Source organism: Nesoenas mayeri (assembly GCF_963082525.1).
Source record: "Nesoenas mayeri genome assembly, chromosome: 8".
Classification (NCBI taxonomy): domain Eukaryota; kingdom Metazoa; phylum Chordata; class Aves; order Columbiformes; family Columbidae; genus Nesoenas; species Nesoenas mayeri.
Genome location: NC_137554.1, coordinates 32,207,146 through 32,231,881, shown reverse-complemented (window position 1 = coordinate 32,231,881; position 24,736 = coordinate 32,207,146). Strand labels below are relative to the sequence as shown.

The 24,736-nt window shown below is 41.2% G+C and overlaps 1 protein-coding gene across 6 annotated transcripts in view; it reads left to right on the top strand.

Moving 5' to 3' along the window:
- The window catches only part of EIF2B3 (eukaryotic translation initiation factor 2B subunit gamma), a 101,237-nt gene that overhangs the window by 12,563 nt on the left and 63,938 nt on the right, over positions 1–24,736 (top strand). For all 6 annotated transcript variants that reach the window (XM_080348542.1, XM_080348545.1, XM_080348544.1 and 3 more), the window contains exons 4-5: positions 7,663–7,822; positions 13,362–13,473. In XM_080348542.1, coding sequence (XP_080204668.1) covers positions 7,663–7,822; positions 13,362–13,473 — 272 coding nt within the window. The remainder of the gene's footprint in view (positions 1–7,662; positions 7,823–13,361; positions 13,474–24,736) is intronic.

Here is a 24,736-nt window from a genome sequence, read left to right as displayed (position 1 = left end):
GCCTGGTACAGTAGTGTAACGTTAGTAATAGAAAGTGGTGCTGTGAAGAGCACAGGATGTCCCAGAGCTGATCCCTTTGCTCAGCATTATTGAAAGCCATGGTGAAGATCAGTGGACTTGTAGGATGTTGGCATTTAATTTTGCGTTTTTGGCATGTTCTGTTATGTTTTACAGGGAAAACCACTAGAACAAAGCTAATCAGATTTCACGTATGTGGACACTCGGTTCAGTGAGGCTGGTGTGAGGCAGCAGCGCCACTGAGCTGTGTTTGACAGTTCTGGTTCTGTTGAGCCTGTGCTTTGCACAGCAGATTAGCGCTTGGGTTTTCTGTTGGAGCAGAGTTGAAACTGGGGTTTGTGTAATGACTTGGCTTGACCTTGGAAAGAGTTGCATATTTGTTTGTTTGTTTTCTTTTCTTTTAAAGATCATGCTTATACTAGTGCAGGCTGATTCCTGAAGACACATGCTGTGTATGTCTTGGTTTTCATTTATAGTCTGGTTTGAGACTGCAAGGAACTATTATGATCCTCTAGGCTGTAAGGGAATTTGCACCTGGTATTTAGGGCTGTTAGCCCCCAAACTTATGGACAACTTAGTGAATGTGTTTGTGAAAGATAGTAAGTCTTTATTCATACGTTCTAGTAGGTGAAGAGTCTTTTATATCCTTTGGTATTTTATTGCAGATCATATTTATTCTCCTTAAAAACCTTCGCCTTTTGTTTCTCCATTGAACACTGATTTCTAGCCACTGAATCAAGTCATGCCTGCTTTTTGTTGTGTTGCTGAGATCTTCTGCTCTTTAGGTAATTGCAGACTGTGGGCAAAGACCTTCTTTCTCTTCAATAAGTTGAGCCGGTTGAGCTCCATTAGGACTACTTTTTATTATTATTGTTTGGATGAATACAGCACCTGACTGCCTAAGGCTCTGCTTACATTAAGTGTTAAGCCTGGACTTGAGCTCTGGGCTTTGGCAGCAAGCCTGCTGTGCTGCTGCCGTTGAGATTGGAGCCCGACTGTAGCGTTCTCCTTTCTGTTCATGTGAGGCAGAGTCCAAGATCAGCTGCACAGCAGGTCTGGTAGTGCTGCCATCCAGGTAGTCCTGGAAACCTGCCTTCCAGGAATGGGAGTGACGAGGAGAGTGCCATTTGCTTCTGGAGTTCTCCTGCCTGTGAAGAAAGGACCTGTTTGTGCAGCGCATTGAGCCAGGGGAGAATTCAGCTTGCCAGGCTCACCCTCCGTGAACTGGTGAATTCAGAGTTTGGGTTATGGGGTGCTCCCCTGAGCTCTTGCACATGTGATTCTCTTGCGTGGTGCGCACTTTCAGGATGCCTTTAGATGGGGGTGAAACAGTCTCCTCTGGGGCATGCCTGGGGTCTGGGCATAGACTCAGGAGACGATGCCTGACCCCAAACAAATGAGAGACCCTAACAAGCCAGGTTAATGTGCGTCAGTATATCAGTCTGATGCTCCAGCACACTGATAGCCTGATAATTGTCAGTTTTCTGTAAGTATAAGTCTACCAGATTGATTGATTGATTAATTAATTAATTAATTGAAAGAGCAGGGCCTAAAACTACATCCTTTGGAAGACACAAGTAGGTAATAGAGCTGGCATCTTTTATTGATGTAAGGCAGAAGCAGACTTGGTAAGTGAAGGGTGAGTTGAAGGGATAGGCTGTTAAAAGGAGGGTGAACAACTTGTGCTCGATGTGACAGAAAATGGAACCAGGGAAGCAGGGTAATGTGGTTGGAGGATGAAGCTGGGAAAATGGTCTTTGGAGTAGTGTGTGAGTAGGGCGAAATTGCATTAATCAGAACCCTAGGAGAATGTGGTTTGCGAAGCTTATGTTCCAGACCAGAAAGTTTACTGTTCAGTGTCATAAGATCAAAGTCTTGCTTTGAAAACATTCTTAATAAGCTTATGAACTTGTGTTCATCTCTAAGCTTCTGCTTTTGGTTGCTGATAACTGTAAAATTACCCTTTTCCACCCCATGTGTCAGTTTGAGCAACAGGTAATGAGACTTCCTCCTGGGAGGAGACAGGATGCCTTCCAGGCCTGAATATCTTTCTTGTTCCTAGCTTATATGTATGTAAATTAAAAAATATTGATTTTGGATGGTAGCTCTTGAGATACAAAGATAACCTAAAATGGTGTTTTCATTGTATGATCCCATCTGATACAACACGTAGGATGAGCCATATGATGCTACTAGGGTTATGTCTCCTCCCCAGCTTCTGGCACCTTTCTTCCAGCTTTCTTTGAGAAGATAAACAGTGATGCTAACAGGTTATGTATGTGAAGGTATTCACATTGCCTTAAGATATCCTCACCTGATGAATTCAGGGCCATCCAAGAAATTAGAAGAGACTCCCTTGGCTCTCGCATTAGACTTTTCTGTTTTCTTTTTTCTTTTATTTTTTTTATGTTAAGAAAGAAAGAAGCCTCTTTCACGTTACTGTCTCAAAAAAATAAGTTTATTCCATCTTTTAATGAGGAGGAGTTGCTGCTGGATTTCAGATTGAGGGGCATTCTGTGCCTCCACTGCCCTCCGTCCTTAGAAGAGTCAGGAGGGTGCTGGTCTACAGCAAACTTGCTGCTGCAGGGTGAGGGCACAGTAGGTAAATGCTTCATGTCTGCTAACTAAGTATTAAATCGTGATTTTCTTCTGAATCTTGCTATCGAGGACATTACAAAAGCAGAGTGGGAATTCCCAGCCAAAGGCAGCCATTTCAGTTGGTAGCTAACAAGATCCTACAGACATCAAAAAATAAATGAGGTTCCCTGCTCCAGTTACAACAGCAGCTATAGAGCTTCAAAGAGGTCACAGGTGTGGAAATTGGAGGACTCTTAATGGAGATGGAGATAAAAAGGGATTCTCTAAAGCTTTGGATGTGAGTTTCTAATCTGAGGAGTGATGAGTAATGCAATAGCTAGGAGGTGTCTTTGGCTTTGCTTGGAGCATGCTAACAAGCAATCAAAACGCTTGCCCACAGCCAAACTGTTCTTTCTCTTTCCACTCTTTAAAATAATAAAACCATTACACACAAACCCCACTGTTAATGCAACATGTGGGTGAATTTCCAGGCTATTGTGTATAAAACTCTTGGTCTTAATTCCAGCAGTAATTATAACTTGTTCCTCTCTCCCCTGTTGTATGGCGACACTGCAGGAAGTGATGCAGAGTTCCTTGTTTGTGCTTGTGTTAACTTAGGCTGAGTGTAGGAACAGAGTCTATCATATCTCTTGATGTTATTTTTGTTTTCTTTTCCTGTTAAAGTCTCATCTGTAATACTGCGCCATTGCAAACTTTGGGCATTTAACTTCAGTCTGTCTTCAATTCTAGGAGCTTGTTCTACTGCTGGTGGATATTTTGCTTCTTTTCTGTTTATAATGCAATCTGACATTTGTTTTCCTCTTTCTCTTGAGGCTGATTTTGTTCAAATTAGAGATTTCCTTGCAACACATGTTTTCTCATTTTCTAGTCTGCAGGTTTTGAGGCCCTCAGCAGTTTAGGCTACGAGGTCCTGCCCTTGTCTATACTTGATAGAAAAAGCACAGTGAATACCACTAAAAAAAAAATCATCATTTGCTGCCAGCTATTTGTGGTAACCTTGATATCTCCTGTTTGAACAGAAGGGATCCAGCAATAATTGCTGAATATAAAAGAGTTTTTAGCATTGCCTTTGTACGCGGGGTGTGAGAAAGTCCAAGGCTTTTTATTTATGCTGGTATATTACACCATATAATTGCATCCATCTTTTGATCTGTGGCATGAATTAGTTCCATTGAAAACATGTTTTCTATTTTTAAATTGGTTGTCTTGAACTGAGTTCTTGAAACATTCTGCTTTTTGGTCTTGTTTTTGTGTAGATTTTCCATATTGTACTGGATTTAATATAATTGTTGACATGTTGGTTTTGAGGGTTTTTTTCTTTACTGTTTTTTTTTTCCTCTATTTTGTATAAATTTCTTTGTGTTTTGTATTACACTGTTGTATTTATCCAGATTGAATATGTAAGTTATCTCATAATACCTGAGCATTTCACAGTTTGGAAATATTTGATGGTGAAGCACCGTTAGCCAGGGTTAGAAAGGGAGAGCAGAGATTTGGTGGCACCAAGTGCTGTGTTTCCATACGCGGCTGACCAGTCTGTGTTCAGCGACGGCTGCACTGGAAGCCCAGCGCTCCATCCATGGCCAGCAGGGACAGAGAAACATCTTGAAGCTCAGATCATAGGTGGGATGATCTCTGCAGGACCTCGTTTTTCTCTACTGATCAGCAGCTGAGCCTAAATTCTGAACTTGAGAGTGTGTAACTTGCAAATCTGAGGTTAAATGGAATTACTGAGGCCCAAGTGACCCTTCTAAGGAGTGTCTTATTCTCCTTTTCTGTGGCTTTTGTGATGCTCACAAAAATGTGAGCTGTTCTGCCAGGAAGCTGGGGCCGCTCTCCCTACACCCGCATAACACTGCAGTGTTTCCTTGTGTCCCCCTACTCAAAGGCATTTGCTCTTTGCTTTTTGTTCTGCTTGATGGTATTTTCACCTGGTCCGTACAGCAGCTTCTGTGGTAGAGCCCTGATCTGTGACAAGGGCTCCTCGGTGTCATAAAAGCGGTAAACAAAATGGTACACGCCAAGTTTGGCAGAGTAGGAAAATGCCAGAAATTCCAAGCATTTGTTCCATGCCCTGTCCATTAGACGGTCCTTCCTGAGTTAAGACCCTTGCTGTGTCCTTCCCGTGGTTGTAATGGGTATTGAGGGTGCGTTCGTGTGTGCATTTGCCTTCCTTTGCAGTGGTTCTGCTTGGGGTGTGTGCTTGCTGGGGGTTTTTTTAATCAGTTCATGTTGATTCTTATCGCCTGTTTGTATAATAGTTTGGGGTTGATGTAATCATTGCTACATGTATTTCATTAAGAGGTGTGTGTGTGTGTACCTGGGTGTTTGCATAATTCATGAAGTCAAGTATGTTCACATACCCCTTGTTAGCACACGAGGGCATGTAGTAAGTACATACTTCTCTTTGTATCAGTGGCTCACTGGGAAAGGTGCGCTGTATTTATTTGGCATGTATAATATATATGTAAAAAACCCCACAAGCTCTACCATTTATTTTCTTTCTTCTACACCCACCCTAAAAACGTAAAGAAAAACACACACTTCTGCTAGGGCTCTAGGATGGTTTATTTTTTCATTCAGCCAGTAGTTTATTCGTTCAGGAGTTGTACACTGGAAAAAAGTGCATCCATTAGACAGTGAGGGCTTTATTTATGAGGGGGGTGGTGTTTCAAAGGGGAGGCTGTCAGGTCCCAAAAGAGCCTTTCATGGTGTATTCTCAGCGTGCTTCTGAGGCCGCTGCTCTGCTCATCAGGAGGAGAGACAGAAATGTGGGTTTTACAGAGCAAGTGTGTGTTTCACTGGTCCCTGCGCTCACTGACGTTTATTTACATATTGCGAGAGTAAATGGGTAGAACAGATGGCAACCAGACATTTGGGGGTTCTGTTCCCGTATGCTCCTCAGGGGTCTTGCATTCAGTTTTTGCAAAAAGCTTGTCCTATAGTGAGGAGAAAAAACCCAGGAGCTTGTTCGCAACTATGAAATGCTTGTTGGGTTTTTGCTGTAGTGACAGATTAAAACTTCTAGTAAAATGTGAAATAATTAAAAGGTTTGTTTTACAAGTCAAGATACTTGTTCCTTAGGGTAAGTCCATTGCTGTGTCTGTCTCATTATTTATTTTCACCACTGGAGTGAATGCATTGAGATTTGAAGCCGGAGATCTCTTCCTTCTGCAAACTGAGTTTGAAAAGTACAGGTCTATGTATATGGGTCTTGGATGCCTTTTGGCCTTTTCTACAAATATTGTAACTCATTTGTGCTCTTGTAAAACCAGAATATCTGACAATTTTGCAGGATTTTCCAAGATAGTCAATAGGTGTTTCTTCACTATTTACAGTTATGAAGAGAGATATTTACTTCCATGCCAAGCTGAAATAGGTTTTCTAACTTTCCTTGTACACACTGGGATGTTGGAGCAGGGCTGCTGCAGTGTGCTGGGCAGCTTGCTTTAGTGGGTTTGTTTTCTTTCCTTCCTTCCAATGTGTGCTTGTCATTTGTCTTAGAGAAGTGATATTTAAATCACTTCTCCTGGGCAAAACCATAATATAAAATACATAGTTTCAAAATATGTAAAAAGGGGAATAAATCAAGTGAAAATTGGAGAGCTCGACCTTTTGCACAGCATGGCAAATCAGCAGCTCTAAGAGTTTGTGACGTGATGAATTCCAACGACTTATTGGTAAACACATGAAACTGCCCGGCATGTGTAGGAGAACCTATCATATAATGTAAATACCAGACCTCAGTTAGTTTCACCTACAATGTGGAATCTCCTAGTATTAAAGTCTGTAAATCAAACCTTTCTGTAATAAACCTTTCTGTAATAAAAGGTCAGTGCTGAACTAGTTTGCTTTGAACCGAGGTGGTTTTCAAAAGTAAAAGTAGAATTACTGATCCTCCGTGAGCTAATCAACACAGGTTTTACCAAGTATTTTCTAGTGCCATTCTCATTAAATAATGGTTTTTAAAGGCAAAACTAGGAGGCTGTGTCATGCTCTGCAGGGAAGCCTGCGGTGGTAAATGGTAGCACAGCACCTGAAAATGTTAAATGTCAAGAAAGAAACACTATCTTCTTGAGACACCTTTAGAAGGTTGATCATTAACAAAAAATAAAGTGGAAACTTGCTACTTTTCTGTAGGCCACACTGTGCAAATATTATGTTAGGATTAGTTTAAATGAAGATAATTGCTGAACTGGTAGATTTTTGGCACAACCCACGTGAAATACAGAAAATTGTTTCTAATTGAGAGTTTTTAGCTGGAGTATATTGATAGTGTGCGTGGTTAATGAAGCTGCTGTGTCTCACTCAATATGTGACAATGTTTCTGTGATATATGCAGCAGTACTGTTAAATACTTTGTAAGGCACTTTGGAATCCTTTGAGATCAAAATTAAATACAAGCCTGTTATTAAATAGAACCTAAATAGGACCTAACTTTTTGTTTTTCCTAATATTGCTGGTTTTAGGAAATGTATCTCTAAACTGAGCCCACCATCGCAGTGCAATTACTGAGCAAATCACATCCTTAAATAGTCTTTGCTTCTTTTTCCCCTGATAAAATAACATAGTTTAAATATCTTTTCCAGTGGTTTGTAGCCAGATGCAACGTCAGCTAAAAAGATTGCTTCAGAAAGATTTCCTTTCGACATCATTATGTAACTAAAAGTAGCTGTTGTAAATGCTACAGAATTCCATGGCAGTCTGGGAAGATGTGGCTTCTGTGTCCTGGTTCCTTCCCTTAGGAGCAGGTGATGGCAGTTCAGATGGTCACGTATTCTTTATGGTCCAGAGCTGGATAAACATTAACCAAATAACTAATAACAACACAACTCAAGAAAAGTGAACTAGTAAAACCCAGTAACTATATTTGTCAAAGTATGGCAGGCCCTGTGTTTTTTAAAGTAAAACAAACAAACAAAAAAGCAAACCACACAACACAACCAACAAAAAAACCCAGGTGTATTTGTTATGTCATCAAATACTAATGCGTGTGTGGTCATTTGTATCTCTGAAGGGTTTGGGTTGTTTGTTCTTCTTTGGCAGACCGATGTCTTGGTGTTGAGCTGCGATCTGATCACAGATGTTGATTTGTATGAAGTTGTGGATCTCTTTCGGACACACGATGCTACTCTCTCCATGTTGATGAAGAAAACGCATGAACCTACGGAAGTGGTACCAGGACAGAAAGGGAAAAAAAAGCCAGGTATGTAGATAGGAATACATATATTTATTTGTTAATAAATTGTAGAGAAACCACTAGGTATGTATGATATGTTTAGTTATCAGTCCCAGAGTGAAAGAAATAAAAAAGGTAAGGATACCTATTTTTCCTCGGATTCCCTGGTGGGGGTGTGACTCGCTTTTTTTCCAGCTCGGAATTAAGTATTAGACACGTGTAATCTTGCAGGCTGTGATCCAAAGCTCACAAGAGTTAAGGGAAAAGCTCCAGGTGACTTCAGTGAGTTTTGGATGAAGCCCTAAATTTTTGTTGCATATGAACATTAAAACCGTTAGGTTTTTCAAGAGCGCTAAGCATCAGCCAGATTATAGCTGGGAATTTTACCATTGACTGAGGACCAACGCTAGATGGGTAACAAATACTTCTAGAAATTCTCCCCTCTCATGTGCTGAATTACTGTTCTGAGATCACATCCAGGAGCTTTTTTGCTGGGCGAAACTCCCACTGATTTCAAGGACTTGGTTAGATGCTTATCTTGTCCCTCTTACCATAAAATCTTAGTTAGTGCCTAGTAATCTTTAATGTATCTGTTCTCACAACACTGCTGTAAGGCAGGGCAGGGCTATTATCCCCATTTTACTTATATGCTAAAAGTACTAAGTACCATATAGTTGTTCCCATACCAAACCTCTCTCTTTCTTTTAATGATACCTGTTAAATTGCTGAGGCTTGATTATTGCCAGCATAGTGGGTCCATGATTAAAGCTCAGAGGCATTACAGTAAAACGAATACGAAAGCATAGCTTCAAACTGTTTGAGAGCGGAGTGAAATACAAGCCAACAGTTGGACTACGGGTGTGTCTGAAAGTGGAGGAAATGTGCTTTTTAAAAGAAAGCTGCTTAGGCTCTGCATGAAAAGATTTTTCTGGAGCAAAATAACAGTAGTAGGGCTGAAAGCATTTAGGACTTGGGCTCTCAAACAGCTCTAAAACCCCCTGTTTTTGAAAAGGCAATCTAAGTGATAATGACACATAAAACATTGTCAAGAGCATGACTACAGCCAGAGTTGAGCATTTAGGAGTTATAAACTAATAGGTCTATGGCTAAACATCATAGAGCTGCCCAGTATGTGAGCTCTGAGCACACAGTGGGGGGCAAGGAGGTTTATGAGGATAAACAAGATTGTCTGAAGACTCTTGGCAAGTATAAACACATTAGGTTGCACATGCATTCTTAATTTGCTTAGTTTTTAATGTTTGTGAGCTTGACTTTGTAGCATTAATCTTCCTACATGTTAGGATTTGTGTATGAGTTCTCAGATCTGTAAAAGACCCAACTCAAAAACATTCAAATTCCATGACGTGGAAGTGTTTTGACACCCACAGTGTTTTTCTGTGGAGCTGGGTGCTCAGGCCTCTCACTGGCGGCTGCTTGGGCTGTCATGGGCAGCACTAGGAAGTTGTTTTCTATGACCTGCCTGGGGTCAGATATGGACCCTTCCAGACCTTTTTCAGTCATTTACTAAAAGCAGGGTAGTGCCAAGTGTGAGACATTTGGGGTTCTTCTCCAGGTGCTGGAGGGGAGCACTACATTTTAGGGAGCACGCACCCTCCTGCCTTTTTTGCCTACTTGACTGAATGCACCCTGTTGCTGTCAACTCATCCCTGTGTCTTTTTCCATGCATACTTCTTGCCACCACCAGCCTTCATTCTTGTTCTGTTTGCTTAGTCTCTTCCTTCAAGTAGCCTTGCCAAGAGTCCAGCTTCTCTTTGTTATATATTACTCTTTTCTTTTATATCAGTCCCATCCCCTGTTCTACTTCCAACTTCTTATCTTGACCTGGTTCATTTATCTGCCCATAGTCACCTGTTCTCTTCTGAGTGTCCTTTCATGCACAGTCCCAATTTCCACCAGTTTTCAGGCACTATTTTCTCTCCCTCCCTTCCAGTTTGTTTTGCAGAGTCCTTGTTGTTATCCTGTTCTTTCCCCTCACCCTTGTAAGCTTCTAAGTTTTATTTCCTTTTAAAAAACATGTTGCAAAACCACAACAAGCTCTTTCCCCTGGAGCAGTTATCACAGCATGGGGCTGTGGAGCCTCATGGCTTGTGTGCTTTGCTCCTACCACCCGATGGTACAGAAGACCTTAGCTGGCACCTGCTATTTAATCAGTTCTAGGAGCTGAGGAATTGAAACAACCTTTCCTTAAGAATAAAATATGCAGACATTTTTGCAGCAGAAATAGAAGTGTTGAAAGAGCACATGAAACTGCAGTTTTTCAAAGATTTATACTGGAGTCAGATGGTAAAAAGTACAGTCCTGATACACAGGTCAGCAGCGCTTAGTGACTGTCATGCTGCTTCTCTGAAGAACTGGAATACCAGAGCTTTTAAAGGGAAGTGCCACCTAATTGTTTCAGTTGAGGATAACCACTTTTAAAAGAAGCAGAACTGTTTTTGCTGAAGTTTTCCAAATGTTGCTCTTAAGGCAGACACCATTGGAAGTTTCATCCCAAACAGTTACAATTTGATGAAGTTTATAAGCAACCGAAGGCAAGATATTAACATGGAATGTGTCAGACAGATTTCCTTAGTGCGTGGCACTATCTGAATCATGACAGTTCCATGTTTCTGTATACTCGTACTGTATTGTTCAAGTGTTAGGATTAGGAAATGGATCCTTAGCCCTGACAAGCCACTAGAAATACTTGCAGCTTTACTTATTGTTTCACTGGTCCTACAAATTCAATAATTTGTGGAGAAGGAGCAACAAACTTTTATCTTGCATGTGCCATGGAATCCAAAACAAAATTGTTATTATTAAACATTCAAGAACTATGATATAAGGAACATTTTTAAAAATTAACATGAATTGCAGTGTTAGGCAGCTATAAATTCATACTGATGGTTTCATGAAATGCTTAATATAACTGAGCTGCAAGTTATAGGGTGAAGTTCATTAGTTTTCATACTTGGGCGATCAAATATGGATGACAATAAGCTCATTGGCTTCTTTAATTGAGGCATGGCAATAAAAAAAAGCAGTGTGTTAGTGACTGGTAGTAACCCAAATAAACAGAGTGTGTCAGGAATTCAAACAGCCAGAATGGAACCATGTGCTTAAAGATGACCTGCAAGGGATTAGATGGAAAAGAGCGTCTGAATGCTTCTGTGTATAAAGAAAGGCAGAAAAGATGGGGATGGTGACTCTTTCCTGCTTGTTTTTCTTGTCTTGAAAGCAGCAGGCATGTCATCACTGGTATTCCCTGTATTTGCCAGAAGACGTCTTGGTGGTCTTGCAGGCTGCATCGTGTGAATTCTCTCCCTTTAATTGAAAGGGTGGGGATACTGAATCTTTAACAAAGGTGTCTTTTTCCCAAATGTCAATTAATTACGTTTGATTGAAAAGCATTTTAGAAAATCTGACTGAAAACTATTTCTTCTCATCACTGAATTGCTCAACTTCCATTCTCTTGTGATGTCATGATTTCTTTAGGTCATTAAAGCTCTCAGAATTGATGGAGTCCTAACTTCTAAGGTAATAAATTGCAATAGCTGTGTCAAATCCTTATTTATCTCTTGTGAGGAGGCAAAACACATCCTGAATTCAATTTTTATAATTTAAACAATTTTTTAGTTACCATCACTGCAGCTTTAACATTTTTCTCATACTTCCCTTGCAGGGATTTTATAAACTAGTTATGTATTTGTTCTTCCATTTATTTTTCTTCACTAAGTAATGCCAGTGTGATTTGAAACAGCACGCTTGTAGCTCTGGGTAATTGATTTTAGTAATAAATTTTATCATCTCTGAATTATAAATGTAACACTACTTATTGCCAGCGTGCAGGGAAAAACCTGAGCTAGTACCCACCACAAAAATATAGCACTCTCACATGGTTTCACTGTCTGTTTCTTCTTTCATCCACACAAGCAAGAGAAACCAGTTTGGTGGCAATCATGTACTTGGTCCTATTGTCATCAAGTTGTCTTTTTCCCTTATTGCGTAGAGCTTTGCTATAGCAGTGTAATACATTATGTGTAGGAATAGGCAGGAGATGGGCAGCCATGACCTGAGCTTTGAGAGAAGTGTTGGTACCTTGACAGTGGAAAATGGGTCACTGTTGTGTTTCTAGCTGGTCAGGAGACCCCAGTGAGGTGGCCGTGGTGATGGTTGGTTACCTCCTACACTCAAACTTCATCGCTTCCCTTAGCATGAGGATCAGCGCCGCTTTCAAGACTTATTTCTGAGTTTTTCAGCAAGTGAGCTTTAGCTTAATTGTATTATACTTAATTTGTCGTAGTGTTACACATTCAGGCCTATTTTTGAACTTCTTCGCTGTATGATTGATTTCTGAGAAGGGAAAAGGGGATTTCTGAAGAGGGTATGTTGATCACTTGGATCAAAGGCTGCCAGTAGCAGAACTTTCAACAGCTGTCTAATTTTGACCGTACTTTGGTCGTGGTTATTGCTATGGTAACTCTGAAGGAACAGTAAAAGAAAAATAAGGGATGGGGCTGAACTGGGGAAAATAGGGTTAAAAATAGTTTGGCTGAGAATTAACTGCTTACAGAGCATGCTGTTACTCCAGTGTGGTTACCGGCTTAGAACTTAAGAGATTGAATATTTTCCAGTTTGGCTCAAAATACTAGTATTTAGTGGGAGAAGAGAGGTTTTTGCTAGAACTGTACCATGGCATTCCTGTACAGCCTGTGTTCCTCTAAAGATCAGTGTACGGTTGCCACCAGAGTGATGGCTCATACTACAAAGTGCAAGTTAGAAGAAGCTGCCACCACTGTATTCAGATGTTGTGGAAAACTGCTCAAAAATAAATGCTTTACATTGACCAAAGTCACTGTTAATGCACAGTTGCTGATTGCAGGAGATGGGAATTGCCACAATAATAGTGTGACTACTAGATATTCTTTTGCTTGGCAGTTTTCTAAATAGATATTTAAGCCAAATTGAGCCACCCAGAAACATCAACAGTAGGAGTCTTAGAATCTATAGTTTTATGTGTGTTTGTATATGTGATTTAGGTTTTCTATTGCTATGAGTGTTTATCTGAAATATAACAGGAGATCAGTTGCGAGATAGTTATGCCTTAACTGAAACCATAATGCTCTCCAGACCTCCAAATTCGAATGTGGAGTGATATATGATGAGGAAGAAGCAGCTGGATTTCTGAGAACTCTCTGCTTGCTTTGGGTTTGTTGTGTAAATTCAGGTAGCAGCTTTGGTTTTTTGTTTTTTAAATGAAGAGAGAGAGAGGGAAAGCATAGCTCAAGATGGAGTGTTGCATGTCAGGACCTGTAGTTGGCATCTTCATAAAAAGGAGGCAGAAAGCTTGCAGGACCAGTGTTTTGAATGTCAAGATATATATCAGCTACCCTGACTGAAAAGAAGTTAATAAATATTGTGGATAAATTTTGCAAATTCATTGATTTGCTGGATTAGTCTGAAACCCAGTACTTCATACTTTGGGGGTGGTCAGTGGTCCCATTTGTCTTTCCAGCCTGCGTTAAGACAGGGTTGTATAATGATTGTGTTTGATTTTCTACTTCAGTGGAGCAGCGCGACTTCATTGGAGTGGATGACACGGGAAAAAGATTGCTCTTCATGGCTAATGAAGCTGACTTGGATGAAGAACTTGTCATTAAAAGATCCATCCTTCAGAAGTAAGCTTACGTATGAGTCCTTGTGATAGATACTGAACTTGTAGTGGGGCAAATAACACTGGACTAGGAGTGATGGTTGAAGATAAAGTAGGATAAGAAGGGAAGAAGAAAAAGCAGCTTTTGCAATATTCAGGGAGTCATATTTTATTATCCATTACATCATTACAACCAGATGATAAGCTTGCCTGATATCTTTATTGTGAAAAATTCCAGGGAAGGAAAATGAACGGGTGAAAAGGTAACTCTCCTTGAAATGAAGCCAGTATTGCTATAGTTCAGGTACGGGTTAGATCGAGAAGTGGTAGATCTATGTCCAGCAATGGAATGCTAATCTCATTGGCCGAGTCAAAATGGGTTTACAGAGGATCTGAGAGGGGCTCTCAGATTTTCACGACACTCTTATGCATATAAGGCACAAAACCTCAGCTTTCCAGGCCCAAAAAGATTGATTGGAGAATCCATGTTATATCCACCATTAAACTGCACTGAGGACTTGGATGAATTTATTAAATACACCAGCCTACCTGGAGCTTCCTGCACAGCATAATTTGTGTCCATTAGTGGAAGAAGGAACGATGGCTTGCTGCTCCTTATGCTCTTCTGTACAGTGATTTTTTTTGTGTTCCCCAACACACCTTATCTAACATATTCTGTGTAAAGCTCTGCTGGCTCCTTGAGAGGCCACTCTTTGTCATCTGTCCCAGGCTGACAGTCTGACTTTCACTTCTGTGCGACTAGACACCTGTGGGGCAGCCACCTGAGCTGGGAAATTCATCTCTGTGGACCTTGTAAGTCAAGCGTGTGGACATCTGATGTCTGCTCCCAGATAACCTCTTCTGTGGAACTGCCTCTGGTGGTGCTGTGGCTGCAGCCAGGTGTAACCTTCCCTTGAACATCCCACTACCAAACATAGGGGAGGTGCTGTGTGCCCAGGGGAAGACGACGGCTCTTCTGCCCAAGTTTTAAGGTTACCCTAGGCAGAGGGTGGTCGTGAGTGAGCCCTGTTAACTGTTGTGATGGAAAGAGCCTGTTCCAGTGTGTTCCCACTGGCTCTCTCCTGGGATTTTCTTCACCGTAGCGGGGGCCAAGTTGCAGGAAAGCCTTCTGTACTTACACAGCAGCTGATCTGCATGCTGTAGGAAACTCAGCACCGTTGCATTCTGTGGTTTTGTGCAAACAAAGACTTAACAGGTCTGTTTTGGGCTAGGGAGGAATATTTTATCTATAGTTAGTCATGGGCTTGTCTTTATGGCTTTCTCCTGATACTAGTGGGTGGCTGTAATACAACAACTAAGGAATTGCTGTAACGTGTGATCTTAGTTGACCTCTGATTTTACAGGTTCATCTAACCAGAGGATTCTCATTCCTGTTACCCTATAGCTAAATTAATCAGGCTTTATCCCGCAGGCTAAACTTTGCCTTCAGGAACACCTGTTCGGTTACATTGTCTCCAGCAGATCTTCTTAGGTATAACTGTTTGGGATTTGGTAAATGTAGTGTTGGTGATATACAGATGGGATCAAAATCTCTATGTCTCCCTATGTTTCTTTTATTTCCATATGCACAACCATCAAAGCTAATGTAAAGTGTTAACCACCCTCCAAGTAAAGCCCACAGAAGCACAAAAAGAAGATCTGCGCTAAGTATTTAAAAAGAGGGAGGAAAAAAGCTTTGAAGCATCAGGTAGAAAGAATCATTAGGCCAATATCCACCTGGGTGAGCCTCTGACATCTGGAACTGCCTGCTGTGGGTGCTCCCGCGCTCTGTTTCACAGCTCCCACCCTGGAGAAGCTCTGAGGGAAGCAAAATAGTATATGGAAATTGTCAGATATTTTCAAATGAGGCAATTCCAGGGTAGCAACGACTGTGGGAGCTCTAGGAAGACAAAGTGCTGGCAGCTAATGATGTTTTAACCACTGTGTTGTCTAGACCTGCTCAAGCCCTGATTTTCTTATGTGAGAAACAAAAGCGACGCTTAAAACGATCTTTGAAGTCTTTCTTTTTTTAATACATCATAGTAAAGCAAGGAGGGGAAAAAAAAAAAGAGCAAGCCCGATCTCGTTTTTCTTCATGGATCACTTGAAGTGACTGACTTTCAGCTACCATGTTCTGTTTCTTGATCTCTGGGCTTTGTTTTGATGAAATAACAGACTTTATGGCAAGATGGGAGAATTTCCAGTACACTCATTTGTTCCTCTGTGAAATACAATAGACATCTTGAGGGTGTTGCTTTTGTTTGTTTTGCTTTTAATGGTCCCTTTGAAGGGCTATGGTGGTCTTGTTACATGAACTCTAGAACTCCTTTAGTGCTTGATCCTTTTCTTTTGCTGTTTTCTTTTTTCTCTCCCTTTTTAAGGAGGGGAGTAGAAGGAGGAACAGGGAGGGAGTGGTGAAAGGAATGGGAAGAGCGAAGACGAACTTTGCTTTAAAGCTCGGAATCTCGTTACTGGTAAAATCTAGATCCCATACAGAAATTGTTCAAAGGACCTTTGGCTTCCCCTCCTCATAGGAGGGAAGTTGTGTTGACAAAACATCCAAAGCTATAGAACGCTAATTTAAGTCCCTGAAGAAAAACCTTTTTCCTGACCTTTGCCTTTTTCCTATCATTGGATTTCACGCTCTTCACTTTCCTGCCATAAAAGAGCAGCTGGTGGGGAGGGACAGGGGAAAACACACATTCTCCCGAGTACCTGTTGAGTATTAAATATTTATTCGCTCTTGACTCAGGCATTTGTTAATAATGAAAGTGTTACAGAATGAAACATTTTAATAGGATTTCTAAGTTCATGGTGTAACCTCTTGCTCTCTTCCTCAGTTTGGTTAGGATTTCTCTTCCAGATTTGCTGTTTTGATTTGTATGAGGGGGTTTGTGAGTTGTTGACAGCTATTTTGGTTTTGAGAATGCCTCTCTGTGTTACACCACAGAAAGGAGTCTGGATTTGGATCTTTTGCTTGCCAGAGCAAATGTGGCAAAGCTTTCCATTCAGCTGTTAAAATGGTCCTTTCTTTTTCCTGTGTTGTTAATCACCCTGATGACAAGTCCCACAGGTAGCATCCTCCCTGCCGTAAACAAGTGCAAAACAGCATCAAATCCACCCATCCAGCCACGTTTTGCTGTGCATCAGGATGGGCCACGAGACAAAATTTACCGGCGGTGCCTAGAGAGACTAATGCTGCTGGGGAAAGCATTTTCAGGGAAATGATTCCCTGTTCGGGTAATGAGAGCTTATAAAAACCCATGAACAGCCTGTGCATGTCATTCACTTTGGCAAATAGTTGCAAGATGAGATACTAGAATGAAAGAAATACAGTTCGGGGAAGTTTCGGAGCCAGCTTAGGGCCCTTTGAAGAGAAAAAAATCAAGTTATGTGCTCATCCCTGGAGCCTGATTTTGCCGGTGACATCTCTCTGACTTGGGTCTTGGCAGGATGAAGGAGTGAGGAAATGATGAGAATTCCATAGCTGCTGCCTTTGCTTTCAGGAGGAGCAAAGGTATTTGTTTTCAAAGCACAATTACAATGGATGGGGAGCTTTTTGCTCCACCTCTGATATTTATGGTCATGCAAAGTGAGACAGTAAAAGACACCTGTTGGAGCAGGTCTAAATTTGGAGCATTTCCTTTTAAGATCTTATGGGCTGTGTAAGGGTGAGTTCAGCCTTCGTGGGTGTTCTCTCTGCACAGACGCAGGTGCAGGGCTTCTCCTACAGAATATGTTAATAAATCACCATGACAATTCCAGCTACTTATTACCTCATGTGCTTCAGACAGAAAGGAGTACCTCATCTATAAATATATACAGAACTAACATTAGTAACCTTGAGGTAACAATACAGATCTGTTTTGAAGATATTTTAATAAAAAGAGGGGGGTAAGATGAGGGAGTTTTTTCTTCCTTTTCCCCTTGCATCATGAGAGTAAAAATGAATGGTGTAGTATAAATTTAAAAGTCAGCATTGCCAAGTGGCTGGGTAATGGGAGTTCAGGAATAACTTTGATACACTTGATTTCCTTTCAGTTGCCTAGGGATATTGCCTTTTTTTTTCACTTCTGCTGATAATTTGTTTTAAAGGAGTGGATCATATATAAACACTGTGCAACTTCCATAGTGTTTCTGTTCTCTGAAACTGCCCTCCTTGGGAAATTGGCACCTCTGAAATACTCCACCACTCCTGCGGGGAGTGGGTTTATTTGTTTCCCTTTTAAAATGTACTTGCACCAGAAAGGCTGGGAATGACACAGGTATAGGCAGATGCTCCACTGTGTGAAGCATCCTAAAGCAGATCATGGGCAGATGTTCTCTTCCAGATCCAGCTGTGCTGATGAGGGGGGCTGCCACCTCCAGCTTGCCCCTAGCTGGATATGTGACTGAATACTTCATAAGCCACCTGCGTCAAAATGAGTCGCATTACTTTTAATAGATTAAACAGCAGGACTTTTATGATTTGGTTCTTCTTAATTTGTGCTTTCGGGAGCGTTCCCCGCCAGCAGTGCCGCTGGTAGGGAAGGGAGGGATGCGATAACCCAACCCAGTCGGAAAATCTGGAGGAGCAACTCAGGGAAGACCAGGAGCAAAAACTCTCTGCTGGGCTCAGATGTTTACGAGATGAATACACATGTATTGGCTTTGGTGGTGTTCCTGTGTTGGGAAAATCAGTAGTTTTCACTATTAGCAAACTTTTGTTAGTACGTTTCCTTTTCATTTGAGTGATATTTTGAGGAATGTCATGGAAAGATGTTGGATGTTTCTTTTTTCTCCAACATGTGACTTTTCGAGAGTGCTCTGTAGATCTTCATGGCTTTCCTGTTCTTCCAGATCTGCTCTTTGCATAAATAGAAATTAAATTTTCTGACTGGCATCCAGAAAATAAGTCATGTTCGTTTTGGCTCCTCCATCACAAAAATATAAATTGTATGTGTTGATTTAGATAATAATCCTTTTGCAGATGCACAAGCCAGAAGAGAATGTGTTTCCCCTTTCCAGAACTGAATTGGTTTCACAGTAGCAGTAGGAATTTAGAAAGTTGTAAAAAGTTATTTTAGCCAGTAAAGCAAGCAGATCTGACTTTGAATCAAAACAGGGGAACCAGATCTATTGAATAAGAGGGTGTGATTTTTACACACTAACTTCTCAGACTATAACCACCCTTTTAAAGTGTTGGTGTAGCTTTAATCATATTTCTTTACAAAGGAGGATTTTGCTGAACATTGCAGAAGAAGATAGTGGCTTGTGAGTTGTTGTTTGAGTCATGAGTTGGGAGTAGATGTTCTCAACATGCCCTTGGAGGTCTTACATATCTGTTCAGAAGTTTCCTAGTTTGCTAAGAGTAGTTGCTGTAACTGAAAGGCACTAATTTTATCAGAAAGTTTGCCCTTTTTATTATACATTTAAACTTTGCTCAACTTGCTCTGCTTTTTCTGTAAATACGTTTGGGATGAGTGTAGCCTTCAACTTCAGAAATAGAGGTTGGGTGGTTGTTGTTGTTGTTGGTTTTTAAGTTATTTATTGTTTCTAAAATGAATGTAGCCAAATATAAGGAAAACATTTTAATTTGGTGCTTTTATATGTTATGCTTGAACCGGAAATGTGAACATACTATCCAAGCAGTTCATGAGACATTGACTTTATATTTTAAAGAACGTACTGCTGCTACTGATTTTAATACTGTTGCTTGTACAGGATTTTATTGTGTTTTGCTGCTGCCATGTTATTTGATTCATTTTGGGGGCTGTTGAAAGGAATGTACAACATATCCAGGTCCTGTTTATAAAAGAAAGGTCACACTGTGTTGACAGCTTGTACAGGTAAGAGGTCATGAATCTTAGACTCTGGAATATCAGCAACAACTTCTGTTGTCTGTAGCTATAGAAAGACTTATTGGCAGCGGATTTAATTTTACTGCAAGATTCTTGCCAGTGTTACAGTACACATAAGACTAAAAGCAGAGAGCGCGAGGTTCAGCATTTGGTTTCTAATTGTCAGTAAATGTACGTTGCATGGATCGTCATCAGTCATTTGTCTGTGTGTCTGGTGCGGTCTCAGAGCAGCACTCAGCCCGTGGTTCAGTTGTGCTTTTCGGGGGTTTCAAAGGAGGGAGATCTGACTGTATGGCTTGGACACCCCCGAATCCGTGTGACTTGGGAAGCGCAATGCTCTGCGTGAGTCATCAGGTTGGACAATGCTGAAGTTAAATCTCTCTCATTGTTACTCTAAGCCAGGCTTAGGTCTTGAAAAGATGACAAATGATCTGTTCGTTTTAGAAAGATGTCTTAATATTTTAATACAGCTGCCACTGTGTAGTTTTTAGCAACGCTGAGCGTTAGCTTATTCTGCAGAGTTGATGGGAAATGCAGCCATCACCAGTTGTTTTTGTGAAATATTTACCGGAGTTGATCCAGACGTAACTTATATGATCAAAAAGTTCCTCTGAATAGTCTGGTTAGGGACAAGGCATAGAATGATCAATTATTTGCTTTTAACATAAGTTTTCAGCCCTGGTGTGTATTCAGTAGAGCTACCTGTTGAAACGTTAGGGTTTTAGCTTGTGTCCAGCAATCCCGGAATGACCAGTATGTGACAGAGGGGCACAGACTCCTCATTGTGTGCTTGGGATGGCACAGAGAAAAAAAGCCAAAGGTCAGAGGAGTTATCCCTGCCTGTGTGCGCACTGTCAGGCTCTCCCCTACCACATGTCCGCCATGTGTTCCTCATCAGCGGGATGTGGAACTCCATGACGCAGAGCAGACTGGAATGCGGAGTTAGTTAACACCCGCCGTTGGGGAATTTATCAGCCAATGTGGAATATGGAGGGGGAGGAAGCAGCCTGGTTTAAAGCAAAGTAAGGGTGAAATGAGGCATGTGACTGTTCCTCTTCACTTAAAAGGTCTGATTCTGCTTGGGGCTGAGATCTTGGCTCCTGAGCCCGGCCAGAACTTGTAGTTCCCTTGCTGTTCTGTAATACTGATTTTATTTATTCTTTTTCATGCTTAGCAGAAGATTTTTGCAGTGGGCTGGAGGGAAATACCCTTGGGATTTTTGCAAGAACTATTCATCTGGTTTATTCTAGAAACCTGAAGAACCTTTCCTTCATCCTGGTCATGGAGATCCCAAATCACTTAACTTGCAGGGATACATAAAAGTGATAGCCTCTCCATTCAAATTAGCTACACTCGGGATCAGTTGGACTGTAGTTGCATAATATTTGTAGTGCTGATTTATTACACTTACTTCATGGCTACTGTGAACTCTAAGCTGAATGATGTTTAGCACTGCTAAGAGTATTGTGAAAGTCATTAATAGAAATATACAGTTAGCTGGTTGAAGGTATATGTGTGCCCATGATCCTTATTGGGTTTGTGTTCTACTTGACTCACAGCAAATATATATCTTTCAAAATGTTTCCATTCATTCTGAATACAATGCTGAATTCCCTCTTGAATAGCTGTTGTGTGGTTCTCCCCGAACAGCATTGTGCTGGCGGTTTCTGGAATTACACAGGAAATGAAGAGCATAGCAAACTTTCCTTTCTCTTGCTAAGACTTGCTCCCCGGGAGTTCTTCCAGTAGATCGAGTAAATAGCAGAGATCTGTTCCGAAGAGCAGCACGTCCTCTACGTTTCTGCTTTGAGAATTCCGAATTTTCACTGGCTTTAAGTCCTCCCTTCTCCGTCAGATTCGTTGCGCCGTTTCCCCAGCTAGAGAAGATTAGATAAGAGATTCCTTTCACACACAGTAAAACTTCTTATACACTTGTCTTAGAGATTTCTTATAGGACTTTCTGCTTCCTGAGTCACCAAATATGAAATATTCTGTTAGGAATTAAGCAAGGACCTTGGTATGTCAACTGGCAATGCAAAATGCTATACCTTGCACAATTACTCATTCTAAGTAAAACTTATATGTACCCACATACCTGTATATTGGTCGGCAATAGCTGTTGGATGATTATCTTGAATTCCTTTAACCTTTTGTAAAAACATGTGGGAGGTGGTATTCACAATTCAGGTTAGTGGAAGCTCAAGATTTGGAAAAATCTGGGTCAGTCAATACAGAGCGATTTAAAAAGGGAATAATTTAGGGCCTTCAGACAGAAAATAATTGCCTGATAGACGTTTAATTAAAACTCCAAAGCAAACCATTAGGAAAGCAAGGGAAATTCAAGTTCAACTACTAGTTTTTCTGCATATAAATCTTCTAGCGGCTGGTGGTATTTACAAGAACACAAGAGACTGTCTTTCAGCATTCCCTTTGATTTTATTCTTTCTCCTTTGCTTTATTATTCCCAAGGTGTAGTACTAAATATCATTTCAGAGGCCATGTGTCCCTAACTTCTCTGTCCCATCTCTGCGGTACATGTGTTGATACATGTATGCATATACATGTAATATATAGCTTTGTTCACTAATGTGTGGCTACAGCATTTCTAGAACTAGTGTGTTTTGTTGCTTTTTCCCCCCATAATGAGCTACAGCATTTTTGAAAATACCTCTGGAATTCCCACTCCTGCAACTTTGAGCCTTAGCCAGGTAGAATAGTAATAACAGAATCACGGCCAGCGGTGCCATAAATTTCAACTAAAGCATTGGGCAAGAAGGCTGATTTCTGTTTGTACTATTGTTAGAGGTATTTATGCAGGGCAGGTCTTTCAGCAAGTGTGATTATTTTCAGAGAGGCCCTCTCTCCATTCTTGCATTTGAATGTGCTGGGGATGTGTGTGGGGGAATGGCACCTGATGAACAGCAGCCAGGCACAAGGAGCAAAACCCCTTGGGAATGAGACTTCTGTTTATGGCTATTTTTCACTTTTAAGGCCACTTGAAAAATATTGTTCTTCAGGTCGATCTCCTTCTTAGATCCCTGGGTTAGCATTTGGGTGCCTGCCATTTTCCCAGACCAAGGAGCTACTGAAGACTTAAGCTTTTCAAGTAGGAAAGTATGCAAGCACATATTTTGCAGCACCAGACGCTATTGAAAGAATAATGGACCCTTCCCACATTCAACTCCATTCTTCTTGCACTTGCTCCCAGACCTCTGGAGCCAGTGTGCTAGCAAATGATTACATTCTGTTTCTCTTCCGTAACTCTTCCTAAACAAAATGTTAATCGAGACGTTGATTTATACAATTTAGATTCCTTTGTTAAGTCAGTATAGTTGAAAGTAGCTTCTGGCTATCGAGGGGATAGCTCAGTGAGACAAATGAGTGCTTGCTGGTATGTTTTTCCATATCTTAACCTTTGAGAAAATGGTAGATTTTCAGATTTAAGGAATACGTCTCTTGCATTGGTTTGGTTTAGATGTACCCCATGACAGGGCAGCTCTAGAATGCAGGATTCTGAGTGTTTTCTGACTTATTATATGAAGGAAGCAACCTGAAAAACAGTAGACTTCAGCATTTTTTGCTATGCCCTTGATGGTTGTCAACTGAAAAGGAGGAGTTATGATACTATGGGTGTTATATAGATTCCAGGCTTTCATATGTGACAGGGTTAACCTCGTGGCTGGCATTAAAAACTACTTCTCATGTTCTGGACAACTGTTGACTTAAAGGGTTTGCAGAAAAGTTGCCTGACCTATGTTTTACTTTCCATCTGGTGCTGGAAAGGGTAAAAGTTACCGTGTGAATTGATGTGCTATCACCTGTTTGCATTAAGAATGTCTTGTAATGAATATACTAGGAGATCTCACTTCTCTAGTTGGCTTTGTGGCCTTGAGAAGTCCACTTCATGTTTGTCTCTCGTACTTTCTTTGCTTTTTAAAATGAATGCAACATTACTCGGCTGTCTCATAGGGGCATAACTCATGAATGTTTGCGTCAGTACTGTAAATGTAAAATGCTGCTCTGAGTAGAGGGTGTTAACTGTTGGCTTTCCTGCGTTTAGAATCAGAATAGTACTTGTTAAAATGACCTGCAGGAAGCAGCTGATACAACACTGTGTATGGCATGAGCTACAGATCGTGTATATACCGACATTTTCAGTTCCAGCACTTGCATTTCTGCATGTTAGACATCAGTAGTATTTAAATGTATTATTGCGTGGTTTATTGTGTATTACGTTGTTACGTGCTGCTATTCTTATCACTCTGCTTCTCTAATTTCCCTTCAATGTGCTCATTCTCCAGTTTTTCATACAAAAGCACTGGACACACAGTGAAAAAAAAAAATACATCTTTTGCATTAACAAGCACAACCCCTGAAGGGTACACGATGAAATTTGTGGCTAGGCGGTTCCTTGCGTGCGCAGGAGCTGGTTTTCCAAATGCTGGCTCGGCTCTGGCACAGCTCAGCCGCGCACCTGAGCTAACACGGGCGGCTGAGCCGCTGCCAGCGCCGGGCTGGGGAGCAGCGCCGGGCCGGGAGCCCCGCGGGGCCCCGGGACCTGCCAGCGGCTCTCGCTACGAGCCAGGTCCGGTGTACAAACAGTACTATCTGGGCTCCATGTGACTTTGGGTAAGGGGGGGAAAACTGATGTTTATATTTCTTCATTCTTGTGTGTGTTTGCTGCTTTCCACTGCCAGTTTGGCCACCTGATGGCAGCTTTTAAATTCTGAGATAAGAGCAGTGGTTTTGTCACCCGTGTGTACAGCTTTGATCAGCAGTTTCTGGTTCCAACAAAATGCAAGTATCAAACCTGGCTTAATCTTTCATAGTTCTTCAAATAGCAAACTTTCCACAGTAGAAAAGTAATTCCCTTTAGAAAGTGATCGCGCCATGGACTAACCGCTTTCATTTTTCCCATATATTTCAAAAGCATGGCAACGATTTCCTAAAAGTGATCTGCTTTAAAAGATCAAAGTTGATTTGGGCTGCTGTGTGTGATCTGCTGCTTCACTTTTTTAATTAAAATTTTATGCATGAAGAGAAAGAGTTAATCATGAGTTCTGGTAATAAAACAAGGTGATACTGCCCTGCTAAGTAGTGGCCTCCTAAAGGTCACATGTGTAAATGAAGGCGGAATGAACGTGTAAGTCAGGAATGCCACGAACAGCAGAAATGCCAAACACGAGAGTGGAAGCACAGCTGAGTAATCGGTTGCAAAGAAATCTGTTGCTTTATCTCTTCCTTCGTTTCTGTGTTTTGAAGTCACGCCTGACTGATTTTCCATCTTGAAGGCAGCGGATGCAAGGATGCGAACTTGTGCATCTCTGAAAGAAGCATTTAGTCCTGAGCGCGAGTTTTCAAGTGGCAGAGAGCTCACAGCACACTGCAGCACAATGGTGTGAAGGCTAGTTTTGCTTGACACTCTTTCTCTCCATTGACTTCTTAATT